The sequence below is a fragment of the Triplophysa dalaica genome, chromosome 13 (genome assembly GCF_015846415.1).
Source record: "Triplophysa dalaica isolate WHDGS20190420 chromosome 13, ASM1584641v1, whole genome shotgun sequence".
Classification (NCBI taxonomy): domain Eukaryota; kingdom Metazoa; phylum Chordata; class Actinopteri; order Cypriniformes; family Nemacheilidae; genus Triplophysa; species Triplophysa dalaica.
This window is the reverse complement of record NC_079554.1, coordinates 10,784,051-10,811,109: the sequence shown is the minus strand read 5'-3', so window position 1 is coordinate 10,811,109 and position 27,059 is coordinate 10,784,051. Positions and strand designations below refer to the sequence as shown.

Here is a 27,059-nt window from a genome sequence, read left to right as displayed (position 1 = left end):
AGTTCCGGAGTTTTATGTGTGTTATATTTATGAGTGTGTGATCTGTGACAACCACAATGTACATCTAGATAACAATGGTCACTTCCGTTACGCATTAGTAGTGCACAGTGCATTTTTTTAAAATATATATATACACTACATTGCCACAACAAAAACAGAAAATACTTTGAGTAGATATTGACCACAAAAATCTGATCATTCTGTGGTCATCATGTCTGCTAGTCTTCATTGGAAAACATTTACAACACTTCTAACAATACCATGTCTATGCTGTTCAGATCCAACACTAACATTTCTGTAATACAAAATGTAGCCAGTAAACACAAAATGAATTGGATTTTTTCAAACACTCCCAACTGTCATTGGTGAGACCAATGGAAACCCATTCACCAATTGCATGCCAATGGTTGAGCCAATGTTGCTTGCTATATCGCCGGCCAACGCAGAGTGCAAATCCAACGAGTGCTGAAGAAACTACACACTTTACCTTTAAAAAAAACCTGGTCTTCTGAGTTACTAACACACTTCATATTCCACACATGGCACGGGCACGGTCCCCTGACGTAGAGTCCAGTGCAGAAGGTAGTGTAGAGCGAACAGATGGACGAATGCATGCCGGGTTGGGTGGAGTGGGAGGATGATAAGAGCTCTGGGCATCAAAAAAGATTCATCATTCCAACCCACACAGCCACAATGCAGTCATGTGTCCCTCTGGACACAGAGCTGGAACCCAGCATTTGTTAGTTCCCAAACCGAAACAAAATCAGGTCTGGTCACTAAAAGCAACAGGGAAGAGATGTAGGATAATTATGGAAAAAACGAAAATGCCAAGGAATTTTCGTTTTCTTTGGATCATCTGAGCATCAAGAGTGGAAATTCCACCTATCTAAACAATTACAGATCAGTAATGAATGAAATGCATCGGCTGCAGTGTGAGAAGCAGTGTGAAGCTCTTAGCACACAGGACAAACCTCCTGCGTTACTGTCACATGCCATTAAAAACTAAGTTTATATGGAAATTACTTCACATCATCGCAGCCTCTCTCTGACTGAAATAAGCAGATTGTTTATCGCCGATAGACATTTAAAGCACTCTAAATGGAAAATTAATTCTCAATTGAGGTCCATGAGCTGTTTTGTTTTCCATCTGTGTGGGCTAAACAGAATGTCGTTTGGCAGGCAGGAAAGCAAATCACTCTTTAGACTCTTTTGAAATGGTGGCTTGCTAAAGAAAACAGCTCCGATGGCCCTATGACCCAAAAGCATTCTCAAATGAAAATCAAACATATGAGACTGGTTACTGACCTTACAGAGGATGTTAAGTCAGACATAAATATTCCACAAATAACAATGCTAAAAAGAAGCCAAATTACACAAACTAAAATATAGTAATCACATTTACGCATTTGTCAGACGCTTTTATCCAAAGTGACTTCCATTGCATTATCCTTTACATTTAACATCGGTATGTGCAATCCCATGGTATCGAACCCACAACCTTACGTTGTTAACGCAATTCTCTTACCACTGAGCTACAGGAAAGCGAATAAAAAAAACTAGAGTTGAAACTTCTTAGTCTTCAGATGCTCTCGGAAATTCGATAATTCCCACCATAAATAACGGTGCTCTTTTAATGTTAAAAGATACTTGTAATGTTTAAATGCTTCTAAATCATTAGTAACATTAATGTTACTAAATACTTTGATTATACTAAATCCAACGTTACTTCCACGTTTGTGGTGGGAAATATCCCAATTCAGAGGTGTCTTGAACGCAGTTTTAAAACTACATGAAGAAGTTTCGAATTTGTTATTTCGTGACGTCATCAAGTGCCAGTTTCACAAAATCCTAGCAGAAACACTGCATTGGTTGCTGCAATAAACCATCCCATTAGAGTCAGTATAAATGTGTCCAGGAATTCGTCAAGGGATCGTTAGATTTTGTTCATTCACACTGCAAGTGATTTTCTGGAATCTATGCGTGCCTTCACACATCCTGTTAAGACACGTGACATAATATACTGCCATGCCGTATACTGCCATTATTAATGCCTTCCGTTATTTAGTGCCAAATAGGACTAAATAATCTCTCTTTTTTGAGGTTATTATTCTGTAGCATATATTATTGCCTTTTGCAATAGTCGTCATTTTTAAAACAAACGTTTTTATTTATATTTTTTATTGGTAAATGCAAAACATTGAAGATGAATGCGGCACAAGGTAGGCTATAGCCCAACGAGATTGAGCTAAAATTCATATGAAAACAAATAAATGCACATATTTCAGGCTTGTTCGGTGCAAATTTTCACAGCCTTAATGAAAAAACAAAGTATGCTGCAAAGTAAAAATTAGCCAGTATTTTTGCAACATAGCCTAACTGCAATACAAAAGGCACGGTATAATGATTTTTCAGTAATATGATGAACAAAGATGGGAGTTAAAAAAAAAAAGTTTGAGAAAAGTTTTTTAAGCATGTAGATTTTGTAACCGATATCAAATGAAAAACCCTTTAAAAAGCATATTGTACATAATGCTATAAAAAACATAAATAAACACTTAAGTCGGTATATGATCATCATGTTTATGTTGTTTACAATGTTATTGTTATGAAAAATAAGCACATAAAAGTTTGGAGATATAGTCTGTTAACAGTGTCTGCAAAGAAACTCTCCGCAGCACGAGCACAGCAGGTGCACACAGCCGTTATTTAAAGGTTGATAAGCATTTTATTGAAGCGCTGTGTATTTTCGTGTTAATAGTTTTGATTTAAGTAATTTCAAGTTTAAACTGTGTTTAGAAGCAGACAACGCTAAACAAAAGACATTAATGTTACATACATAGGATAAATTAGGGTCATATCATTTTTAGATTACCTATTTTTTTTATATTTCTAAGTTCTGTGATTTTCCTTTTTTACTATACAATAGTGGTATATTTAGGGGCAGTCGTGGCCTAATGGTTAGAGAGTCAGACTTGTGACCAGAAGGTTGCTGGTTCGATTCTCAGGGCCGGCGGGTAAGAACTGAGGTGCCCTTAAGCAAGCCACCTTACCTCTACTTGCTCCCCGGGCGCTGCAATGATAGGTGCCCACTGCTCCGGGTACGTGTGTTCACTTTCTCTCTGGATGTGTTAAAAGCAGAGGTCACATTTCGTGTATGGGTCACCAACAAATAGGTCACTTTCATATTTTTCCACACAAATGACTGTAGTATACTATAGTAAACTGCAGTAAAATTCTTACTATATTGTTTTTGAACTTTATTATAGTATATAGTGTTTATCAATTTACTACAAGGGCACTTCCATTTTCAAAAACAAATACTACACTACAGTATTTTTTGTCTGAGTGTTCAATTCAACTGGTCTTTTATTTTGACGGGTCTTCAGGAAGACGCTTGTTTAAAGATAGCTTCACTCAAACATTAAAACGATCGTAAAATAAACTATCAGAACAACTCTGGAGATGAAGTTCATGTGTTTATAACTTCATACAGTGCAAACGCAGATAAAACCTCGACCATCACTCATGTTGTAAGTTAAACTGTGCACATAATTCACGCAGAACAGCCAAATGACGCATGGACTCATTTTTGTCGAACACAAACAAGCACAACCACTACAAACACGCAGCTCGGTCTAATGCACATATTCCTATTATTCTACATATATGTCGCACTGGATAATTTTTCAAGTTAGTTTTCCAGTCGGGCAGGTAAAATTCTCTCGAACTTGCCCGTACAAAACATTTGTCCCGGACAAGCGTTAATGTCGAGCCCTGAGTAGGCCTATTTTTTGTTTTCAATTTTCTAACAAACTAAAATTAACATTACTCGCGTAACTATATTTGTTTTCAGAGTCCAATTATTTACAATTTATTATAGATGTGCGTCATGACTACACGGCTTTTACAGCATTGTTTCTGCCTTTTGTTCACACAGGGCGCTTTCCAGGACTGATACCTTTAATATCACTAGGTCCGGAATCAGATTTCGGATCAATCCGGGATGCTTTGTGTTCCCACAGAAGGCACTCTGGCAATTTTACAGCAGTTTTCTGGGATCAGTGGTCTGTGTGAAAGTGGTTTATGACACTTTATCTAAGAACTGGCCAGGCCCCATTTCTCAGAACCTCAACAACTTCAAAAAGCTATTTGCACAATCTGAGGATGTAAGGGGCATAGTGTTGCTTAATTGTATAGGCCTTCATGTACTATCATCTGTTTTCAGAAATGTTTTTCTGCAATAAACAATTTACAGATCAGATCACAGTCCTGCTCAGATGTAAACAGCCCCATAAACACACTTTAATCAAAAAGCTTGACATTGAACACAGCTAACAAGGTCAATATGACATCAAGCCATTGGCTGTCTTTTCAAAAATGCCTTACATTAAGGTGTCATTGAAAATTTAGGATAGGTCAAAGTCCAAATTTAGAGTTTTCTTTGGTTTTGCTCATTGATTGATTAGCAGTTAATTAGCCTTTTTAAGGAAACTGGTATTCAATGAAAGCAAAATATAAAGCTATGCAAGTTAATACAGAGGTATACCGTATGTTAAGGATGCTCACATTGACCGTTTCACCGTTAACCTATCGTTACAAGCCATAAATTTATCCTTTACATAAACTTATCTCATGTACGCTTAGCATTGGCTGCCCGTGCACTTTGGAAAGGAGAAGAAGATGGCGCGACCGGTGGTTTCCCTGCCTTCTTTTAAACATGACTTAAAAATACGAATGTGAAATATGAATAAGTAAAAAATAATGTTTGTATTTTGGGTGGTATAGCAGGTCGGATTTATATATTAGCAGCTAAGACTGGCTGGTGGAAAGCAAATGTGACGTGCTTGCCGAGGAGTTATTTCTACATCCCGGGACATCCGTGCCCTCTGAAAGGGTGTTTTCTGCCGCGGGTCTAATTGTGTCTAACAAGCTCCAGACTGTCACCACAACACGTAAAAATGTTACTTTATTAAATAAAAACTTCAAGCTTTTGATTGAGGTAGGCCTGCTAATTTTATGTGATGAAAAAACTTTCTGACGGAAAACCTTCTGTGTTTTCATTTTGTCATAATTTGTTAATTATTTCAGTTTTTTTCTTGCCTGTTTATTTTATGCTTTAGATTTATATTATTTTAGTTTTTCTCCATTGTTCAAAACGTAATAAAACTTGAATGCAGGTGCTGTTGATGATGTATTCGTTATCCTGCTGTTTGCATGTTAAAATAAATCTGTGAAATAAATGTTTGTATTTTTAACGTGTCACGGACCCTCGTCGACTGTAGCTGTGTTCTCATTTCGAAGGATGACGCAGCCTTCGAAATAAGATGCAACATGTATTTTTTTATTCCAATTTATTATTACAATCTTATCGGTAAATGTTCGGAGTGTCGGATCTCGGTTAGCGAAATTAACCAAAATAAGCATCCCTAGTAGGAGTATGTGTTAGGTCTGAAAGAGAAATTACTTCAGTAAGTTTTTTTATGTTTTATCTTCATTTAACAAATCAATATGCATTAACAAGATCTCTACATTTCTTTCGTTTAGTTACAATCGTATTATCAGTTTATTAACATATCTGACTGTCATTTAAATCATATCATTAAACAGCAGTGTTTTGTTTTTTTATTTAACCAAAGAGTTGCAATTTATACAGTACATTACAATGCGTGACATTTTTCTGTCAACCCCAGCTGAGTGGTACAACAAGTGTCATGGCAATAAGCTGGAGCACGGTAAACACCAACACTGACCAACGTATCTTTTGTTTCCTTTTGCTATAGTACCACTATAAAATCTCCATAAACTCCACTTAATCTTCACTGATAAGTTAAATAGAAGCTGTGTATAAGGCAATTTAAAGAGAACCACTCTCTCTCTTCTAGAGATCTACCTCTAGGGTTCTAAAATGACTTCAGCCAACAATGTCAAATAGGTTCATGCGGGTATAGTACTACGCAGAACAATGTAAAGCTTTACATATTTCACATTTTAGATGCGAGACCTCAGACCAATGAGTGTGTAAACATGCACAATCTTACTCTGATTATGCTTAATAAGCTAATAACGTGTAAGGTCATGTAAACGAAAGCTAATAAACAGCGTAACCAAAACCCGCTCGGCAGAGGTAGTTTTTTGCCCATTACTCCATATTTTTATGTAAAATATACATTTGAAATATAAAATACGATATTTTACATCGTGCATGTAAACGCCTTTACCATTTTTTCCTCTGTTTCGTTAATGTGCGCATGAATGTCAGCGCAATAGTAAAAGTCCCAAACGAAAGTAATGGTAAAATAACGCATAAAGGTCCGCTCTCGAAACATCAAGTTGATTTAGAAACGTCAAAATGAAGAACTATTGTTGCATATGCAGGTACTGCGGACATGAGAAGAGGTATAAAATACAGCTGCTGACTGTTTTCCCGCTTCATTTTTTATAACTAAACAGACTATCGACAATGACGTCACTGCATGCAAGAAACCCGGCAAGTCTCCAACTTCCATGTAAACGCGGTTTTCTGCTTAGCCGGTTTCTTACCATGCATGTAAACAGGCTTCTTTTGAAGCTTATTTTTGATAGATATCTGTTTATTTAGTGCATGATAACGCACTCAATGACTCATCTCTCTCCGCACAGATTGTCATGTTTTTATCCAAATTTACAGTTCAACTATATATACACACACGCATCCTTTACTTCTTATAATAATCTTGACTCGTATTAGTGTACACAGTCACCATATGTCAAACATACTTTTAATAAATTTAACAAAAGTGCAGCAGGGGATTGCCTGTAAAATAGCCATTGGATCAGAATCAAGGGATATGTGATACACTGACCCACTTTCAAACATAGCAAGGCATGCAAGGTTGGTATACATTTACACAAGCAATCAAAAGCAATAATTGACAAACCTGTTAAGTCAGATGGGCATGATTTTGGATGTGGCAAAAGGCATTATCGATTTATTTACCGATAGGGCTCAAGCCACACCAACAATAGGGCCAAGTAAACAATATAACCAGGCAAATTGGACATTTGATGCTCCTATAGGTTCATCACAGGATCCTTTATCTTTACAACAAAACTTCAATAGCCATAATTAACCAAACTAACACACTACACTATAATGTAGTAACTTGCTAACAGCAACCAATGACATAACATGATAACAAATGAAAGTAATGTAGGGAATAATGTGTTGGCAAACAGCTGTTTTTAGAACAAGATCCTGTGGGAAATTACATCCTGCGAGAGAAAAAACATTCTTGTGCAGTTTTTAAACTGAAGAACTGATGTGAATCAACAACTGATATGCCAAAAAACTTGTTTTCATGGCTTCCTTTAATAGGAATTAAATGGGGCGTTTAATTTATTTACAGGGAGTTACTTACACTCACGTGGGTGATAAACACGCCTTATCTCGGCGGAGGTTACACTTTATTCTAGACAGCAGTGTCCATCATGCAACGATTTAAATCAGTTCATTAGTTGCGATATAATGTAACAAGAATAAACATGTACGCGTAACACGGACTCTCAAAATAGAGAAAGAAGCTTAAGAGACCAACTCATTGAGAAAGAACACTAGTCAATGTGACGTGCCAAATGACAACCCCAAGACCAAGTGCATACCAAGACAACATTTTATCTATTATCGGTGCGTTCCCATAAACGCGCACGCGCCTGTGATGCCCAAAATACTCCGCAGACGGCTCACACAGACCGCGTCATACTGTCAACATATGCTTTTGGCGACAAAAAAATCCATAATCGCCTATGGACAGACCGACATGTAAAATATCAAATGAAACGGGGGCGACCAGAAAGGCTTCACCAGCTTCGAAGCCAAGCCTCATTTCACCTCTTCTTGAAACCGAAACATTTCTCACTCGAGTCAAAACGTAGATTATTTACCTTTGTGTGTTTGCACGGTTCAAACCCCCGCAGGTGAAACAACATAGACTGTCACCCGTTTAAATGAAACGTGGAATGCCGGTGTTATCTTCTTATTTTGTCGCGCAGTCCTCGGTCGCGTTATAATTAAACAGAGCGAGCCGCGCAACGCGTAATGCGGCGATACATGTCAAATCTCCGACTACACGACGTCCGCGAGATGTTAACTCATTCTCCAGGTTGTGTTCAGTAGCAGGACATTGTGTATTCAGACCAGCCCGCTACAGGTTGCTCTGCCAGAGCCGCGGTAAAACGGGCAGGTTAAATGGGATTTAATTCCCATCCTCGCAGACGCGATTCCAGCGAAAGCAAGCGGCTGCATATTATTACAAACAAGCGAATTCTGCATCACGGTTGAAATCCCCGACCGGACCTATTTATTCTATGGACGTTCTTATAAAACAGGGTAAAACATGACCCGAAGAACCGCGAGTTTACAGTCGGACAGACGCGAGTCACCGGCATAACCAAGTGCATTGGTGATACATTTAGAAACAAAGTTTAAGAAGGCGCACCGCAAAGATATTTAGTTTATGCACCGAGTAAATCATGCATGGCACGAGAGATGTGCTGGCTTTAAATCGGTTGCAAACATTTGGCAGCACAACATCGTACACTCCCCTTGTCTCACTAGGGTAGAACAAATGTGGGTCACCGGGCCTCCGGATTCTTCCCAAGCAAGCACTAAAAAAAACCACCAGTGTACATTCACCGCAAGTACGCTCGTGTCAAATCGGAACCAAATACGACACTACGGTCGCGCATCTCTTAATCAGAATAACGCTGTTTTACAAGCCCGCTTGTAGCCTTACCTCGTTTATCTGCCGTCCAAGAGGGGGATTTTCTTGCTCCTTGTTTTGGTTGAGATGGCAGTGTAGGATTGAACTAGAGTTAGAAAAACAGCAGGGCCTACCCCAGGCTTCCCAAGCGCATGCGCGGTAGCGCTGGAGCAGAATCCCACACAATCTGGCAACACAACGAGAGCAGGCTACCTGAACACTGTGCATTGTTGTTTGTCGTGTGTGCCTCGACGTAAGAATAACTTTAATGGGAATAAACAGCGACAAATGACATCGACATATGACATTGACATTTATCGTCTGAAATCATTCTATGTGCATGTGGTCTATATTCTAATATTGTAGCATTTCCACAAATTAAAATTAATTAATAATTATAATTGTCACTGCTGCCAACACGTTACAAATATACATGTAACGTTAAAACGGCAAATACGTTGCTATCTTTTAATGGGCGCGCTTCGGTGCGAATTGTATGTTATACAAACGTTCCCAATCTTTGCCCCACATGTGACACTCTTTTCTTGGCGGAATGCCAATTAGGTCAAATACGCGCTACAGCCAAACTTGATTGCGTGAGAGTGCGCGCGAAAAGTTTTGGGCGTGACGCTTTGGATGACAGTTCTCCTGACCAATAGAAAGACGATGCGTGTGCACGACTTGCTGCAGAGCTCTTCAGAAAAATGCAAGTGTAAATTGTTCTCCATTCCCAGGAGCTTATATGAGGAGGCAAGACAAAAATATTTGTAGAAGTTACGGGATTGTTCTGTATCGTGGAAGAAAAAGTTAACTATATTTTGAACGAGACATGTCAAGTGTGCTTTTACAACGATCTTTTTTAAAGTCAATCAATTATTTGCGTTTAGTTTAGAGTATACTATGTAAATGCAGCTCTCGCAGAAGAATTGAGAAGAATTTATTAAACATGTATTTTTCAGTATGTATTAATTGCTTCTCTTTTCTACTGTATTTCTGCTATATTAATTTTAAAACAGTGATAATAATAATAATAATAATAACACAAGAAAAAAAATTGTATAACATACTGTGATATTTTTACCTCGCGCATTTTCTGATGACACAAATCAAATTTCTGATGGGTTTCATATTAGTGGAGAGCTTCTGACATCTAGTGGCTTTGAAAAGCGAACAAAGCTCATAAGATATAAAGTAACCACGTGGTGGCGCTATGACCACACTAAATACACCTTCCGTGATAGAATTGATTTATTGTTGCATTGAAAAACTATTCCTTATTAGCACTAAGATTGGTGTGATAAAATAAAATATTTCATACTAAAAAGTAGGCATGTAATTTAACTGAGAAGTCTTCATCTTGTTGAAAGTGGTTGCTTTATTTTTCAAAATAAAAAAAGGTTATAAAGCTTTTAACCTGTTCAAAAGTCTGCATCCTCTTTAAATAAAGATATAAAAATTATAAACAACTTTTTGGCGTTTGTAATTTTTTTTTAAAGAAGTTTGGCATACATAAATGATGAAGAAATAAGATATTGTTTTATTTCATAGTCACTAATTAAATTTGCAAAGTCTCGTATTGACCATATACTTTATATGAAAAGTAAGATTGCCTTGCTTCCGTTGTAGCACACAAAATGCTTTTTGGAATATTTTTATTCGGTTTTACACAAAGTCCATGCCAAGTCTAGTGGTATTGTTTATAAACATAATTAATATAAATGAAGAATGGAAAATTATAGCATTGTGTCACGTCCTGTGGTTGGCGGCTAGGCTCTCCACCTGAGGGGGCAGATATTGCTCAGTGTTTCTGCCTATGTTTTGGGCAATCATTATGTCCTCTGATGGTCTATTCGTTTCACCTGTGTCCCATTTCCTGTTTGTCCCTGTATTTGTGTATATCGTCTTTGTGTTCAGTTCTCTGTTGTCGAATGTTACGCTGTCGTGGTTTTGGATTCCTTGTCATTCTTTGGATGTATCTTATTAAAGGATTATATACTGGATTTGGATCAGCTCCATGTTTTCCCTTGCCTGGCACGTAACCGAGCGATTAACCAACTAAGGATCCAGCAGATCCCCTTCCCCCAGGAGGCCGACTACTCATGCTTCGCCAGGGCTGCTGCTCCCTTGAGGATCACACACGGGACTTCTTGGACCTAGCCCACCAAACTCACTTCCCAGATAAGTCACTCAATGAACATCTCAGAACTCGGCTTACCAGTTTTGATCCTCAAATACAATTTCTGAACTTTGTTGAGTAGCCCCTGGCACAGAGTGGATCTCCCTTCACTGTGGGCAAGGTGGAGGAGGAAGCTTCTCCAGAATGTTTTTAAAAGGGGGCCATTAAGTTGGCCCCCGCATCAGAGCCTCCTGTCGTCACGAAAGCCATGCCAAGGTCTTCAGCCACCATGGACATCACACCAGCATTCCCGGGTGTCATGGATGACTTTAGATTTTCCATTCATCATGGACACGAAACAAGAGATTCCAGTTGTCTTGAGTGTTGCATGTGAGGCGTTTAAGGCTGTCTTCCAGCTTGTCAGACCCACCTATGAGGTCGGTGAGGGCAGCGGGCATCCCAGGGCTTCCAGCAGTCAAGATTGTAGAGGTGTGTCCCCTGTGTACTGTGTTTCCTGTTGTGGCAACAGCTCTGTGGTGTGTGTGGTCTACACTCTGTTACTCGGTCTTCCCAGAGGATGCTGCAGTCCACGAACCTGAACCAGGTCCAGTCTAAGAGTATGTTCCCGAGTCTAGTCAAGCCCATGAATCTGCTCCTGAGTCTAGTTTAAGCCAAGAGTCAACTCCTGTGGCATTTCAGGTCCAAGAGCCCGTTCCAGAACCAAGTCCAGTCCCTGACTCCTCTCCAGAGATAAGTCAAGTCCAAGAATCTGCTCTTGAGCAAAGTCAAGTTCATGAGTCCATTCCTGAACCAAGTCAAGTCCAAGAGTCTGTTCCTGAGCCAAGTAAAGCCTAAGAATCCACTCCTGAGTCCAGTCAAACCCAAGAGTCCGCTCCTGAGTCTGCCTTGAAATAACTCTGGCTGCAGACTTCAACAACCTGACCGCGTTGTTTGACCTCAATCGAGTTTCAACTTCAGCATCCAATAAGTCGGGTAATCAACTATGCTATGTATTTCTAAAATAATTTATCCCCCCAAAACACAAAGGATGCTTACCTAACAAACCAGTGAAACCTCAGACCTCCTTTCCTCAGTTCATATTCTTGACTGCTTCCCCTTTCATAGGGCGTGGGAAATATCCTATTGGGCAATTCAACTGTGTTGAAATAGTGGGATTATAACAACTAGTCCTATTAAGAGAATCTTATCTACACACGCTACTGCTCCACTCTACGATCACTCTCTCCCTCCCGCTTATTCTCTGCGGTCTCCGCCACTCTCCCTCCCTCTAAATAGCTCTCCCTGTTGAATACTAACAGTGCCACCAACACTCTTTGCTCCTCACTAACTTCCTGTTTAGACAGTTTATGTCCTCTTACAACCTAGCCTCTTACCTTCTGCCCCCTGGTTATCTAATGTTCTCCGTGAGCATCGTGGTACTCTCAGGTCTGCTGAGAGAAAATGGCGCAAATCTAAAGATCCTACTGACCTCTGTCTCTATCAGTCTCTCCTCTCTTCTTTCTCTGCGAAAACTCTTTCTTCATAAAGAAAACAACTACCATCAGCAGTCAGTTCTCTGCGCTGCCATCTCCTGAACACACCCAAACCCCTAACACATACTCTCGCTCTCCTACCTGAAAGTGACGTTTCCTAGGTAATTTCTTCTAACCACTTGACTACCTGCCCCATAGATCCCATCCTTTCCTCCAGGCCATCTCTCCAGCGGTGGCTCCTGCTCTGACCCACATTATCCACTCAAATCTCCCCACTGGTACATTTCCCACAGTCTTCAAAGAGTCCTGTATTACCCCCCTACTGAAAAACAGAACAGCCAGAAACCTGGGAATGATGATCGATGATCAGCTAAACTTCATGGATCATGTTGTCAGCACCACCCGGTCCTGTAGATTCATCCTCTACAACATTAGGAAAAATAGACCTTTCCTGTCAAAGCTTGCTACGCAAGTCCTAGTCCAGCCTCCTGTTCTGTCCAGACTGGACTATTGCAATGTGGTACTGGCTGGACTTCAAGCTTGCACAACCAAACCTCTACAGATGATCCAGAATGCAGCGGCAAGATTGGTCTTCAATGAACTGAAGTGAGCACATGTCACTCCTCTCTTCATTAAGTTACATTGGCTCCCTATAGTCGCTAGCATCAAATTCAAAGCTCTGCTCGTGGTCTACAAGAAAACCAATGGTTCGGCAACCCCATATCTTCACTCGCTAATACAGACTTATGTACCTGCCAAATCCCTACGGTCTGCAATTGAACGATTACTTGTAGTGCCATCCCAAAAAGGGAAAAAATCACTCTCTCGTACCTTCTCTGGATCTGTTCCATATTTGTGGAATGATATTCCCGCTGCTACAAGATCAGGAGATTCTGTTGCCATCTTTAAGAATCAGCTGAATTCTCATCTCTTCCGATCAGCACCTGACTGACTAGTTCTGACTTCTATCTCGTAAATGCCCTTTCTATCCATAAAAACACAAATAATAAAAAATACCTAAGCTTTTTTATACAGTGGAAGGCTATATGAGACCAGTTTTACTGCACTTATGCTTTGTTTCCCAGTTGCTTCCATTGTTTACCTCAACTGTAGGTCGATTTGGATAAGCATCTGCTAAATGACTAACTGTACATGTATTCAAGTCAAAGATCCCGTTCCTGTACCATGTCCAGACAATGAATCAGTCCCTGAACCAAGTCCAGTCCACAACTTCGTTCCAGAGTCTGGTCAAGTCCAAGAGTCTGTTCCGCTGAAGCCACCAGGGCCTCCACCCAGAATACCATCTGCGGTACCATCTGGTGGAAAGTCTACTCCACCCACTCTGCCTGCTCTGTCTCTGCTCTGGACGCTATGCTCTGCCTCCACCACCATGGCCGCTGCCTCCTACTCTGCCGGCTCCGCCTCCTACTCTGCCTCCAGCTCAGTTGGCTCCAGCTCTGCCTCGAGTTCCCACCTGGTCTCTCCCTTCAGCTCAGCCCTGGTCTCCTCCTGCCTTGTATACATTGCCTTTGTGTTCAGTTCCTGGTTGTCGATCATTGTTGAATGTTACGCTCTCATGTTTCACATGCTTGTGTGTGGATTACTTGTCATTCTGCGAATGTTATATTATTCTGTGGACTATTTTAAGGAATTATATACTGCATTTGGATCAGCTACCTGTTTTCCCTTGCCTGGCACAAAACACATTTTAACCGTCCATTTAACAAGGTAACGGTTGTATTATGATACAATCTAGCATTAACAAGCTATTCATACTCTTTGACCGAGTATTAGGTTTCCACTCTGTAACTTTTCTCATAATGTTGGATTGATTGTGTTCGACATCTTTTCACAACCCCGAAGCTGCCTTTTTCACACCCAGCCCCCTTTTACACACACCCACTACAGCACTAATGTGTTTTGAGTTATTCCCTCCAGGTCTGTCTGTCTACCCATGCTTCACGTGTCACAAGTTTCATGGGTTCTTAACGGAAATACTGTGATGAATCAGTGACTTAACCTACTTAATGAAGTTCTCACAGGCCCCAATTCATATCAACAGAATGACTACAGCTCAATGAAAACACGCGTATTAATGAGAACAACGGACCATTTGCAACATTCTACTAATCTAATAACCCTAACCCTAAAAAGGATGCTTATCGAAAAGGATGTGGTCAACAAACCATGGGTTCATTTATACACACCAATCATATTAAAACAGGCGTAGTCGGAAGTGAAGGCTAATTAATACTATAGGACTGAACATAGATGCAACGATAAGACAAACACACAAGTTCATGCAGAAACAAGAGAGCAATGTCCCAATGATTTCAAGAAAAACTGCACAAAACCTTTTATTATTTGTTCTTTGGTAGTACTACAATAATTTAAATATACAGTAAAATCACAATGCCACAATGAGGAAACATTTTCTTATGCTTTTAATTCAAAAGACACAGCACGGTGACACAAACAGGACATTTTGACCAATCAAAGAGTTTATTTGGACTTAGACTGTACATTCAACATCACGATTCGAACAGAGGGAGGTCGCAGGGATTTGCATGAAGTGACGTTCAGGTTATCTTGCTCTGGATCACACATCTGTAGGATGGGGTCTGTTGGCACTAAAAGTATGAAGGAAGAAAAGACTCTAAACTTCGGAAAAACAATTTTTTCTAGATATCACAATGTATTAAATAAATACAAAACCCTCTAGTTTACAAACTACAAAAATAAATGAATGTAAATGCAGATCCAGTCCATTTGTAGAAAACAAAATGGGATATGAGATCAAAAACTGATATACCTGAATTCTTTGTTGTTTTACACATACTCAGCAGATCTTCTTCCATTTCGTGGCTGCAATATAAATAGTGTTTTACCACAAAGAAATACTTCTAAAGCAAAGCTTCTAAGGTAAAATATTGTTGCTGTCCTGAAACCTTGTGTCTCCATATTTCATGATTTTTATTATTTGCCATAAATCATTATTATTGGCCATCGTTTTTGTTTCTCACTCTATAGGTTTTGCAAATATCTTACCAATAAAATGTAATAAGAAGTGCTTGTCAATTTTGACAATACAGGATTTAATCATACAGTGTTTTTCCATTTCCTGAAAAACAGGAAATTTGAACATCTGAGGTTTCGGAAGGATATATTTGTTTAAACATAGCATGGAAGCTTAAATACCCTCATGAAAAACCCACGGAAAATACTGTAACATATCCTATTCAATACATAGACCTTACTGTAGCATGTGTTGTCCAACCATTTTCGTCACTGTGTACACAATACATTCTATTCTTGGAAATGTAATGGGAAGTGTGAAATTGACTTTCCTGTATGTGTTAAATAAAAGCCATATATAATATACCCGATAAAGGAAGTACCCTCTGTTCTGGATCCGCCCTTGCTCTTGAAGGTTCTCCTGTGCATTAAAAAAAAATATTGGTATAGATTTCTACAATACAATAAAAACCAAAACTCCTACTGAATGCGACCTACAGAACAATTCCTAAATCATGGACCCACACTATATATTCTGTTCACCATGGCAGGTTTTGTGAAGGCTTTTATGTTGTGAATGTTTAAAAAGCTTTATCTAGTCCACGTCAAGTCCATTTCCTGTGACAGGATGATGTAACCATCATTTACTGTGGTTCTGCTGTGTGTTTAACTCTTATAACACGATAGCATTTTTAGCGTCCAATTACCTCTCAAATGGACAGGAGCCGTTAATAAAACTAAGGCTGAACCATTTCACATGGTGTACATGGGATTAGATGCACTCAAACTATTTTCAAACGCATGCATGCAGAGATTTTCCATGTGCAAATATTAATGCTTTTAAACACAATGTATACTGCCATGCCCTGGACTGGCCATCTTTCCAGTGCACCCTGACTGTGGCCCATGATGCTGGGAAAGGCATCAACCCATGCAGTTGCTTTGGAAAATGGAAGGATGAACATTAGTCTTCTCACATAAAAATAATCAGATTACCTTCTTGAATCTGACAAAATCTGCAAAAATAAAAAATGTAGATGAATTACCATCATTTAGTTTTAAAAACTGTAATAGAAATAGTGTTATATGCTTTCGTGTAGTGAAAATCTGATATTGTGACAGCCCTAATGTATGTACTGTATATATATTTTTTATGTGTGTGGTATTTATGCAAACACATTTTTTTCTTTTTAAATATGAATTAACACTAATCACTTTAATAGGTCACACTTAACACTTAATTAAATTAACAATTACTGATGGTCAGAAGAGAAGCCCCCCAGAGCCAAGTCATGATGGGATGTTATCAAACAGCATATGGCATTTCATGAAGCAGGCACACGATAACTGAGTGGAGAACAATGTCTCCAGTGAATAACATTCATTCTTTATCTGCAGTCTGCATGAAAGACTATACAGTTTTACCTCTTTGAAAAAATAAAATAACAATGTCAAATTTTGTGACATCATCATTTCAACTGAGAACTGAAATTCCTAACGTTGTAATGTAGCCGCTTTGCAATTTTACATGTTATAATGACACCTATTCAGAATTTATAGAATTTAATAACATATATTTATATTTTAGTTGAGTTTTAGACTTTCAAATTGTTTTGTATTACTAAATGTTTTTCAAGTGACACACTGATGCAAAATGTCTTGCATGTGTATACACTTGTTTCTCAGGTGTCATACTCACAGCACTACTGAAGTATGAATTTTGTAAGCATGCAGGATACATACATTTAATTTCATTCTCCTGCTTCTTCTTCTGTTAAGCTGGGGTATGAGTTCCAGAAGAGGGTGCAACACAGTGGACTGACACATACACATATATATAAAGAGAAATTATGAAGACAGACATGAAGAGATATGAAAACCATGAACACCACAGTCGCAGAGCGGACCATTACACACTTGTTTGTCCTCAGTGTGACTTAGTGTTCATTTTTTTACATGAGCGCTAATGTTCAAAAAAATTGCAATCACATGCTGACCATGCCAGAGCACAAGACAACATATGAGAGGGAATGCTAAGGTAGGATTTTGTATTGGAATTGTCTTGTTCAGTCTCGGAGCATAGCAATCAATTGTAAACATGGAGCATTTTAATATTGCAAGTCAGTTTAGGATTAAACAGCAAATAAGCAAAAAGTTGCTTGTGTTTCGTGTTTGAAGCGGTGATGTTTTTATGTGGTGAACATGCAAGAAATAAACAGTAGGATCTTCACATGAAGAAAAGACAATCCATAGTTAAATTCCTTTGACAGCATCAACACGAAAGGTTTATTAAATATTAAGATGAAGTCAGGATTTCTTCTCATTTGTGCCGGTGCCAAATATCTGAAATTCTAATTTAGAGAAGATGGAGACTGAGGAAGTGTCTGGGGTATATCAAGTGCAAAGTGTTTTTAAAAGGGAAGTTTTGTTATGAATAATTTAGGAAGACATGTTAGTACTCATACGATACTCCTCTAAACAATCATTCATGCACCTTTTATCTGGTTCTCCTCATTTTCCCAGTGTGGATGCCGTCAATAATATGGAATTAAAGGATGTCAGAGGTCAGCATGCATAAATTGGGAACTAAATGTGTGTGTGTTTGTACATATTTATATCTAGTTTGTATTCGTTAAAGGAAACCTCTCAGACTTCAATTTGAAACGACATAAAATTAAAAAATGACATTTTACAGTATTCAGTCTTAAAAAAGAACGCATATTTAAGGATGGTGCGGCGCAGCAAGAGTGGTTGAGTTTCCAAAGCAACAGACATTACTACATGAACTCTTAAGCAAACCTACCATCCCATTTGACAGTCCAGCACCATGCGGTTTAGTGTAATGAAATAAAAACTACACGCACATGGACACACACAGAAAACCAGATCCACAAACACAGAAAAATTCACATGAACAGATACAGAGAGACACAGATATAGAAAAAACAAAGAATTCAAAACAGCGCAACAGACAAATACGTCAACATTCACACAGTGAGAAAGAACAGATTCATCACACAATGCAGTGAAACAATAACAATGAACATACATGAATAAACAGATAAAAAGATAAAGGATGTTGATGTTATGATGCGATCAAATTGTCATTAAAATGAATGTGTTTTGTGGTGACGTCACATTTGACTGTAGATGTCGAATACTCACCCTTTTGCTGGTCTCTCGAGCTGTGCTCTCCTGCAGATACAAAGAGTAAAGCATAAAAATCATGGAAATATCGTAGCATGGTAATATGTAATGTTTTACAAATAACACAGAATAATACTTTAATGCCTTAAAAGACACAAGGAGACCAGGCAATACAAATGAAACTCACCTTAGATTTCTGCAGTGATCCCAGCATTAGGATACACAGGTCCTCCATGGCCTCAGATGTCTGGCAGAGGTTAAGAGAAAGGCAAATGGATAATAGACAGTTTAAAAGTCTGAGACTCAGCCAAATGAGTTAAGCAAATAAATGCTTTTGCCTTCTCAAAGCCATGCACATAGTTGAGTGGCTCTTACGCAAATGGAAACAACACTTCAATACTCTTTTACTCACTCTAAAGGATGGGTCTGCAGATAGGTAGAATGAGCAGAGGGTTGTTATCTAAATAAAAAGACATAATTTATGATCTTTAGGGGTTAACTCTTAAAAGGGTTTACTGTTGAGAAATTCTCGATACCTGGCCAACTTGGAATCATGTGAGTGAATTATGCACACCTGGGTAAGTAACTGGTCTTCCTCTGTTGAGGATGGATTCAAGAGTACTGGAGCACCTGAAATTCATGTGGAAAAGTTACTATATTTAAATCAGCAAAAATGTTATTAGCAAGTAGGCATAATAAAATATCTACAAACAATTGATACTGGCATCATATATTACACAAATAAAACAACCGTTTCATTTAGAGACATTGTATTCTATAAACTGTAGAAAAAAACCCTGTCATAAACGGATAAAGTACCAGCAGAAAATAACCAGTACATCTTATTTTATTTTACGGACATTTCCGTTAATGCTAAAATGTAATTTAATGCAGTGCAAAATGTATAATACAGGTAAAACAACTGTTAAAATGAAAAAGGAAAATTCCTTTATATTAGTACAGTATATTTTTACAGATTTACAGATATTTTTTAGGGTATACAGTAAATTTTTCAGTTTTAAAATGTTATTTGCAGGTTATTTCATTGGCCAAACCCAACCGTTGGGTTGTAAATGAACCTTGCTGGGTTGTTTCAACCCATTGTTGGGTCAAATATACACCAGTCCCTGAGATAATGTAACCCAAAAGTTTTGTTTGTATATTTTTAGCGTGTAATAGTAATATTTCATTAAATCAAAGGTTTACCAAAGTTCTCGGTTTAAATGCAATTGACAAAAGATATTTCATTGTCATAGGTCTCTTGAAATTGCGAGACAGACAGATCATTCTGAGAGGCTTGAATCTGTAATCCTGCCGAGGTTTTGCTCTACAGCTCTGAATTCATCACTCGTGTTTGTCAGACTTCTTGTTTTGGCTTTCAGCCGCATTTCTCAATGGAGCAAGCTGTAATTTATCATTAAAGTTCATTTATTGAATTATTGAGTAGATGCCCTGACCAAACCAGCTTTTTAAAGCAGTATTCCCAAAAGGAGGTTCTGTAATTGATTTATGTGATTAAATTATGGACCACCGTCATTAGACCTTCCATTACTTCACCAAATAAATACAACTAGTCACAAATTTAGTGGAAAAGAGTGTATTAGGTTATAAACCAGCACTAAAATAAGAATAAAAAAAAACATATGTTGTATTTCAAATGTTCATGCTATTAAAGAGCTGCGTCTATCAACTGGTTCACCCTCTGGGTCTCTAATGACATTTTAAAAGCAGTTGTGAAAATATAATTCTATTTCTTTAACAGCAAATGAGTCACAGTTGTCATGGCTGCTAATCTGACAAATCTCTCTTGACATTTTTGATACTCTTAAACAGCAATTAAAGTTTTCAACACCTTAGTGTCATCAAAATTCATTATTAATGTGCTATCACAATCTGCAACACTTTAATTCATTTTTCTTGTGATAAGTAATGGGTGTTGAAAACAAACACTTAATTGCCATTTTGCAGATAATCAAGTTGTCATTTAATTTGTTCTAGAACAATAAAATAATTCCCCAATTCATTCTGACATTTTGGAAAGTATTGTTTAATCTTTTTCAAAGCCTCACACAAAACAATCTCACAGCAGTTCATTGTAGGACACATCTCTTGATCATTGGTTTCAATATAAGGGTTTGACAGCTTTTTCTGCCACTCTCACATACTTCCAAAAGATTTTGACCTGCTCTTTTTTTATTTGCATTAAGGGTTATATGACAATGAGAGCATGCGCCATAATCGAAGAAAGAAAAATTTTAACAAATCTCACTATGGTTCATAAACTTTGGTTTTATGCATCACAGTGATGCATTCCTGCCTTGGCCCTAAATTGGTTTTAAGCATTATGTGAATGAGATCCCAAGCCTATTTTGTACTCTACACATTGATGCAGCACATGTTGAAACCATAGACAGATAAACTTAGCCTTTGTATGAGTAAACAGCCAATTGAATGACTGAGCCAGCAGTAAAGGGTCACAAAATCATCAAAAATCTGTAGAAATATTTCTGTATCATATTGGAAATGAGGATGTTAGCCCACATTTTGTAACACATTTTTTTCTCAGCTTTAATAAAATGTTAAACCATTTTAAGTCTTTTGTTAGTGCATCTTATGTTATTTAATACATCATTTAAAATTGACTTAAAACCAATTCATTTAGATGCATTCACACAAATACAAAGCTTTAGGTTGTCTAACAAAAGTTGTCTGTTTGAATTCCGTAATTTTTCAAACCTTTAAAAAATATATACAGTTCATATTTGATTGTCTTTTACACCGTTTGTGATATTGAGAATCTTTTGAATGTAATGTTTCGACCCTTTACAATGTTGCACCTCTAACCATTTAATAGGTACTGTTTTTCAATTACAGCAAAATAATAGGACATAATGCTTAACATAATTACCTGTTCATAAAAAACAGAATAGACTACAATTTAACAAACTATGTTGTTTAGAATGACCATTATTTAAAATGGTTGGATTAGATTAAAGTTTCTCTGAGTGAAAATTTGTAAAAAGACTTCTGAGATGATAAAACACACAAAAAGTTATAAAAACCAGATGTTTGTTTACTTACTACTGGTGACTGGTATCAAAGAGATGAAGAGAAGTGCGAGCATCAGGCTGGAGCTGTGTACCGGACTCATTGCGCTGTGGTGCTGATCTCTCGGACTGCCGCTCGTGTTGTGAGATGATCCGCTTTCACATTGGCTGCTCCTCATGGTAAATCGCGTTTGCGTTTCTTTCCTGTGGTTCTCAGTCGGTTAGCCTTAAAGCAAGAATTTAAACTCTCGCAGTCACACACCCACTTTCTAAAGTACGTCATCATGCACGGGTCCCCAGTGCGTAAGATTGATTTATGCACACAAATCGTCATGTGCTGTCAGCGCACACGTTCCACATAATACGGTAAAAACGCTAAACGGACATATTATGACGATATTCATCCGGAAGTTGAGAAAACCAAACTTTGAAAAAGTTACTCATGTGTCTCATGATTTGTGTTTAACTATGTGTTTGCTATGTTTTGTATAAATATTTTAAAAGCCCTTGTTTAAATGTGGATGTTTAATATAAATCACAAACGAGTTTAAATTTGGTCGTTTCTCTGGCTGAAAAGAGGCATTACAGATCAAACAGACACGATATTTCAGAATTCAGGGACTGTGATAAGAGTACATAATATGTTATATTGCTTTAATCATGTTTACGCGCAAACAAAGTAAAAATTGACCATTGGAAACTGGGAAAAATGAAGTAAAGGTATCAAAGTGCGTTTCAGCACCACGGCCAGTGGACAGCAACAGATATCCCTTGAGCCGAATGAGCCAAAGCTTATTTGCGCCCTCAGGTTGCTGTGAATGTGTTAATGAGATTTGCTGTGAGATACAGTTAGATTTCGAAAGTATTTCCTGCACATAAAAAAGACAAACCCTCTAGTGAATGATTTAGACATTTATGGATGTGTTCAAACAATTGAAGCTCATTTTCATGTAATTAATTCCTGGAAATTTGACTCACCTCCCAGCCGTAGCCAATATAGGTCTAATTTTATCTGGATTTTAAAGAAGCATGAACAATTGTTTTCAACAGTATTCCTAGAATTAATTTTTTTGGTTTCAATAGTCACTTTACAAGGTTTAGATGGTGATGCAGTTGGCAAACCTTTTACACAAGTTCTGTTGGTCTATTGAAATCAGTCATCCATTGCTGTGACTGGGGGAAAACTAAAAAAAAGAGAAATATTTACACTTCAATCTGTTAAATCCAGACTATAAAAAATGCCTGTTATGTTGTATGCACATTCGAAGGGATTTTTCACACAAAAATGAAAATTCTGTCATCGGGTACTCTCAGACTGTTCCAAATCTGTATATATTTCTTTGTTCTGCAAAACACAAAGGAATATATTTGGAGGAATGTCAGTTACTAAACAGATTTCATCCCCTCATTGACTCCCATGATATTTATTTTCCCCATTGTGGCAGCGAATGGTGGATGAGATCTGTTTGGTTACCGACATTCTTCCAATTATCTTCTTTGTTTTCAGCAGAACAAAGACATTTATACAAGTTTGGAACAACGCGAGGGTGAGTAAATGATATCAGAATTTTCATTTTTGGGTGAACTATCCCTTTAATATGGATGGCCTGATAGACAGATGTACAAAGACAGAGATACATATTTGTTTAAGAAATGAGAGCTAACACCACAGGGGCAGGTAAAATATGTGTGATTTTCCAGATTCAAATTAAGTGGTTCAGTAGGTCTTTGTGATTCAGTCAGGTACAGTTACATTAATTTATATTCAGAAAAAATCCACAACATTATTCTCTAAATGAGAATGATGGCTCAGACATGTTATAGGCAAAAACTTTTATTGTTAAATAGAAATACTTCACCAGCCAACCTTATCAACCAAGTTGATAAGCACTTTTAAATACTTTTTGTTGGTAAGATATTTGCAAAACCCAATAACAAACGTAGAGGACAATAATAATGAGTTTTGAGAAAAAAATGAGTTCATAAAATACAGAGATACAAGGTTTCAGAAGGACAGCAGCGATATGATAGTCTGAGAAAAGTAAATCTTTCCAACAAAAGTAAAGGTGACAGGACCTGCAAATACTTTATTTATTCAAACGGAGAAAAACACACCATTTCAAAGTCTGGACTGACCAGTTTTACAGTTTTATGTACATAATACATGGAAGCACCAAGTTAAATGATGAAACAATACATCACATGGACTTTTCTTCATCGGAGAACTGCAGCCGACCTTGTGCTGCTGTGAACTGAGATGAGTTTAAGTAAAAGAACGCAACACGACCTGATGGACCCGAATTTGCATCACAGGTTCTCCATTTGATCCAAAGCACCAGTGCACATTCAAAGGCTGAAAGTAATTTCATTATGCATTGATTTAAAGGGACATGACCCTAAATTGAATTCGGCCTGCAGTGAGAAAGATAGTAGTGGAAGATAAAGCTGAATAAATGTTTTGTCTGTTTCATTTTAGAAAGGAATAAAATGGGATTTATATACAATGAAACACTGATGTCTAACTACGTTCAGTACCACTATACTAGATTGACAGATGTGAGTTATTAATAACAGCATTAGAATCAAATAATGCAATAAGTGGAAAATAAACACAACTAATATTATGTGTACAACTGTAGTGCAAAAGATACATTTAAACTTAAGTCTTATTATACAGAGAGGGAATTCAATTCAGCCCAGGCCACTTAAATACATTTTATTATGTCAATAAGGGCAGGATATGAAGACGGAAGGAAGTAGGAAATAATAATGGCTATAGGTTTTCTTATAATGAGACCTTGCCCGTTTTTCAAAATCCAGACTGCAAATCAAAGTAAACTTCAAGCTTTTATAATCACGTGATCATCATTCCATTAACATCCTTAGAGATGCTTAATTCACACTATTGAAACAGACAGCAGGGCTCTAAATTTCATAACATTTTCAATGAACTGCGAGGAATAACGTTGAAGTCCCATGGGGAAAAACAAGTATGACATTCAGCTTTATGTAATCAGCTTTGTCCTGTTTTTGGGTGTGGCAGTAGCTCCCCTGAGTAGTATAAAGATACAAATAATTAGATTCAACCAATGTATGTGTTATATCTCCTCATTATGAATGTATTGGGCTCTATAACGAGAACGTTATGGGCTCTTATTAAAATTCTCAGCATTAGGACACAGCCTTACGTTCCAGGGCATTGGGTGATATTAATGTGTATTTATTTAGTGGATGAAGATTGTTTATATTTTAAAACTACGTGTTTTAAATGTGTTTATCAGTTTATGTGCCTTTGCGATGTAATGTAATGTGTGTAATGAATGTGTTAGGTAGGGTGTTGGTGAATTTGTGTGCCTGCCGCCATGACGCACAAGGGAGAGAGAGATTTGATACACAGTTAAGCATAGCGCCACTGGGAAATATCGGCTAAATATCAAAGTGAATAAATAATCAGTGAATATCCCTACAAGAGGGCTTAGTGTGTACAACTGGGAATGGATGATAAAGAAGCATAAAGACTGAAATAAAAACAACGAGAGGTTTTGCACAGGAGATAATTTATTCAGCGAGAGTGATGGGAAGGGAATGATGAGATAGAAATGTAATTTAGAGGATTAATAAACATTGAGTGTCAAGAAAAAGCGGGACAAAATTCAGATGAGATGGAAACAAGTGCATAAACCTACACCAAAATGAACGGATCATATGATGGTTGGGAGACAACTACAGAAGGAACAGACCCTGATAACACACGTACATCTATTTGATGTCTGCATTTTTATCTGCAAGACATCTGGCAGATGCTGTTTGCTCATCTGCCCTACATCTCAAAGATGTCTGCTGTCAGATGTCATATGGACCTCTAGAAGATGCCTGTAAGATGTGTATGATTTAGAATGGATGTTCAACAGCTCTTTCTAAGATGTAAAGCAGATTTACACAGCAGGTGTTTTTCATATCTCCAGATCTTTATCAAAAAATAACCAATAAAGCCCCGCCCTACATTTTCAAATTTAGTTTTTAATAAAGTTTGAAAAAAGTTGTTATCAAGGGACCATAGTGTAGACTGCCTCATGTTAGCTTTTACCTTCTGCCAATTATATTTTGGCTTCTAAAGTAACAAATGTGGTCTGGGATAAATTAATTTATGCTTTCAGTCGAGGGAACCAGTGTAGTGCCAACTTTTAAATATAAATATAAATAAAAATAAAAAAAAAGATTGTAAAATGGTAAAAACTTCACATTTTATAATTAAAAAATACGGAGGAAAGTAATATATATATATAATAATACAGAGGAAAATAGAAAGCTGTGGCTGCACCATCTGTAACAGTTATCAAATTTTTGCATGTTGTCGCTGTTTAATGGAACATTAAGTTATTAATCAAAATCTATTGCATCATTTTTGCATGGATCCAACCTCTGCTGACATGACCAAAGACCACCAGATTGTTTGACCGACCCATTGCTGTAGTGAAATGGAATGGGGGGGTTAATTGTCATCTTTGCCCTCTCACTTATTGGTTAGTTGGGTAGCTCAGGGTCTCTGTGACCCAAGAGCATCATGGAAAAAGAGTGACACAAGCAATAAAACGTATGACTCACACAACTTTATCACAGTTCATTTTTTTACTTCATACATCACCCGATTAATTCTCCCCCCACACGTACTTCCGTCATCACACATGCCCTCCCACATGCATTTGCCCAGGAGTTTTTACTTTTGCCCTACAGCTAGCAGGGGCACATTATGTCAAAAATGAGCACATAGCATCAGAGTAATTTTCTGTTTGGTAAGATGCTGTTCCTCTTAACATTAGTACATAAAGTTCCCATGCTTACGGTGTTTATTATAGATGGCATGTTAGACTCTTTATACAACTGATAAATGATCAAGTCTGAGTTTTAATCATGGTAAACTAAAATAGCCTTTACATCCATTCTGTGTGTGTTTGGGTTGCCGGGCTTTCTGAGCACTGCGTAATTACACTGCGTAGAACTCCCGCTGTTTAAATGCAATGCAATTTTGTGCTGTTTACACTAAAACTTTCTTTCACATCTGTCAACAGACTTAAATGTGGCCCACTGAAAAGACCAGAGCACACCAGCATGAAATTCCATGCTTTATGATAGTAAGTCCTGATAGCAAGAGTTTGTAACTGTTGTGGGCTTTAAAGGCAAAATATTGAACGGGTGAAATACCACCATTTATCCTACTATTACTGATAAAGTGACAATCCTGTCCATCCTGTCATATTACCATGTTATATTGTACAATTTTAGGCTTTAACCAAAAAAACTTGCCAGCAAGGAGCATATTGTTATAATCAAATCATGGTTTAAAGATTTTAAATAACCCGCAGTAGGATCAATGATTAATTATGTTTACTTATTTTAATTATATTAATTATGAAGTACTTATTTCCACAAAGTAGAACACATGCCTTAAATTGCTTCGGATCTTGTCAGTTATAGGAAGTGACATCGTTTCAAGTGTATTACA

The 27,059-nt window shown here is 37.6% G+C and overlaps 2 protein-coding genes across 3 annotated transcripts in view; both read right to left on the bottom strand.

The window, feature by feature from the left end:
• The window catches only part of clocka (clock circadian regulator a), a 55,999-nt gene extending 46,880 nt beyond the window's left edge, over positions 1 to 9,119 (bottom strand). For both annotated transcript variants that reach the window (XM_056763955.1, XM_056763954.1), the window contains exon 1: positions 8,772 to 9,119. The gene's annotated coding sequence lies outside the window, so the exon portion shown is untranslated. The remainder of the gene's footprint in view (positions 1 to 8,771) is intronic.
• Positions 9,120 to 14,866: 5,747 nt separating this feature from the next.
• nmu (neuromedin U) lies at positions 14,867 to 21,735 on the bottom strand. The gene is made up of 10 exons (XM_056763752.1): positions 21,591 to 21,735; positions 19,084 to 19,139; positions 18,922 to 18,969; positions 18,697 to 18,756; positions 18,528 to 18,557; positions 18,166 to 18,216; positions 17,106 to 17,180; positions 15,730 to 15,783; positions 15,160 to 15,212; positions 14,867 to 14,977 (listed from the first exon to the last, which is right to left on the bottom strand). Exons 1-9 carry the CDS (start codon positions 21,733 to 21,735, stop codon positions 15,177 to 15,179), a joined length of 555 nt encoding a protein of 184 aa, XP_056619730.1. The 3' UTR covers positions 14,867 to 14,977; positions 15,160 to 15,176.
• Between the last annotated feature and the right edge of the window lie 5,324 nt (positions 21,736 to 27,059).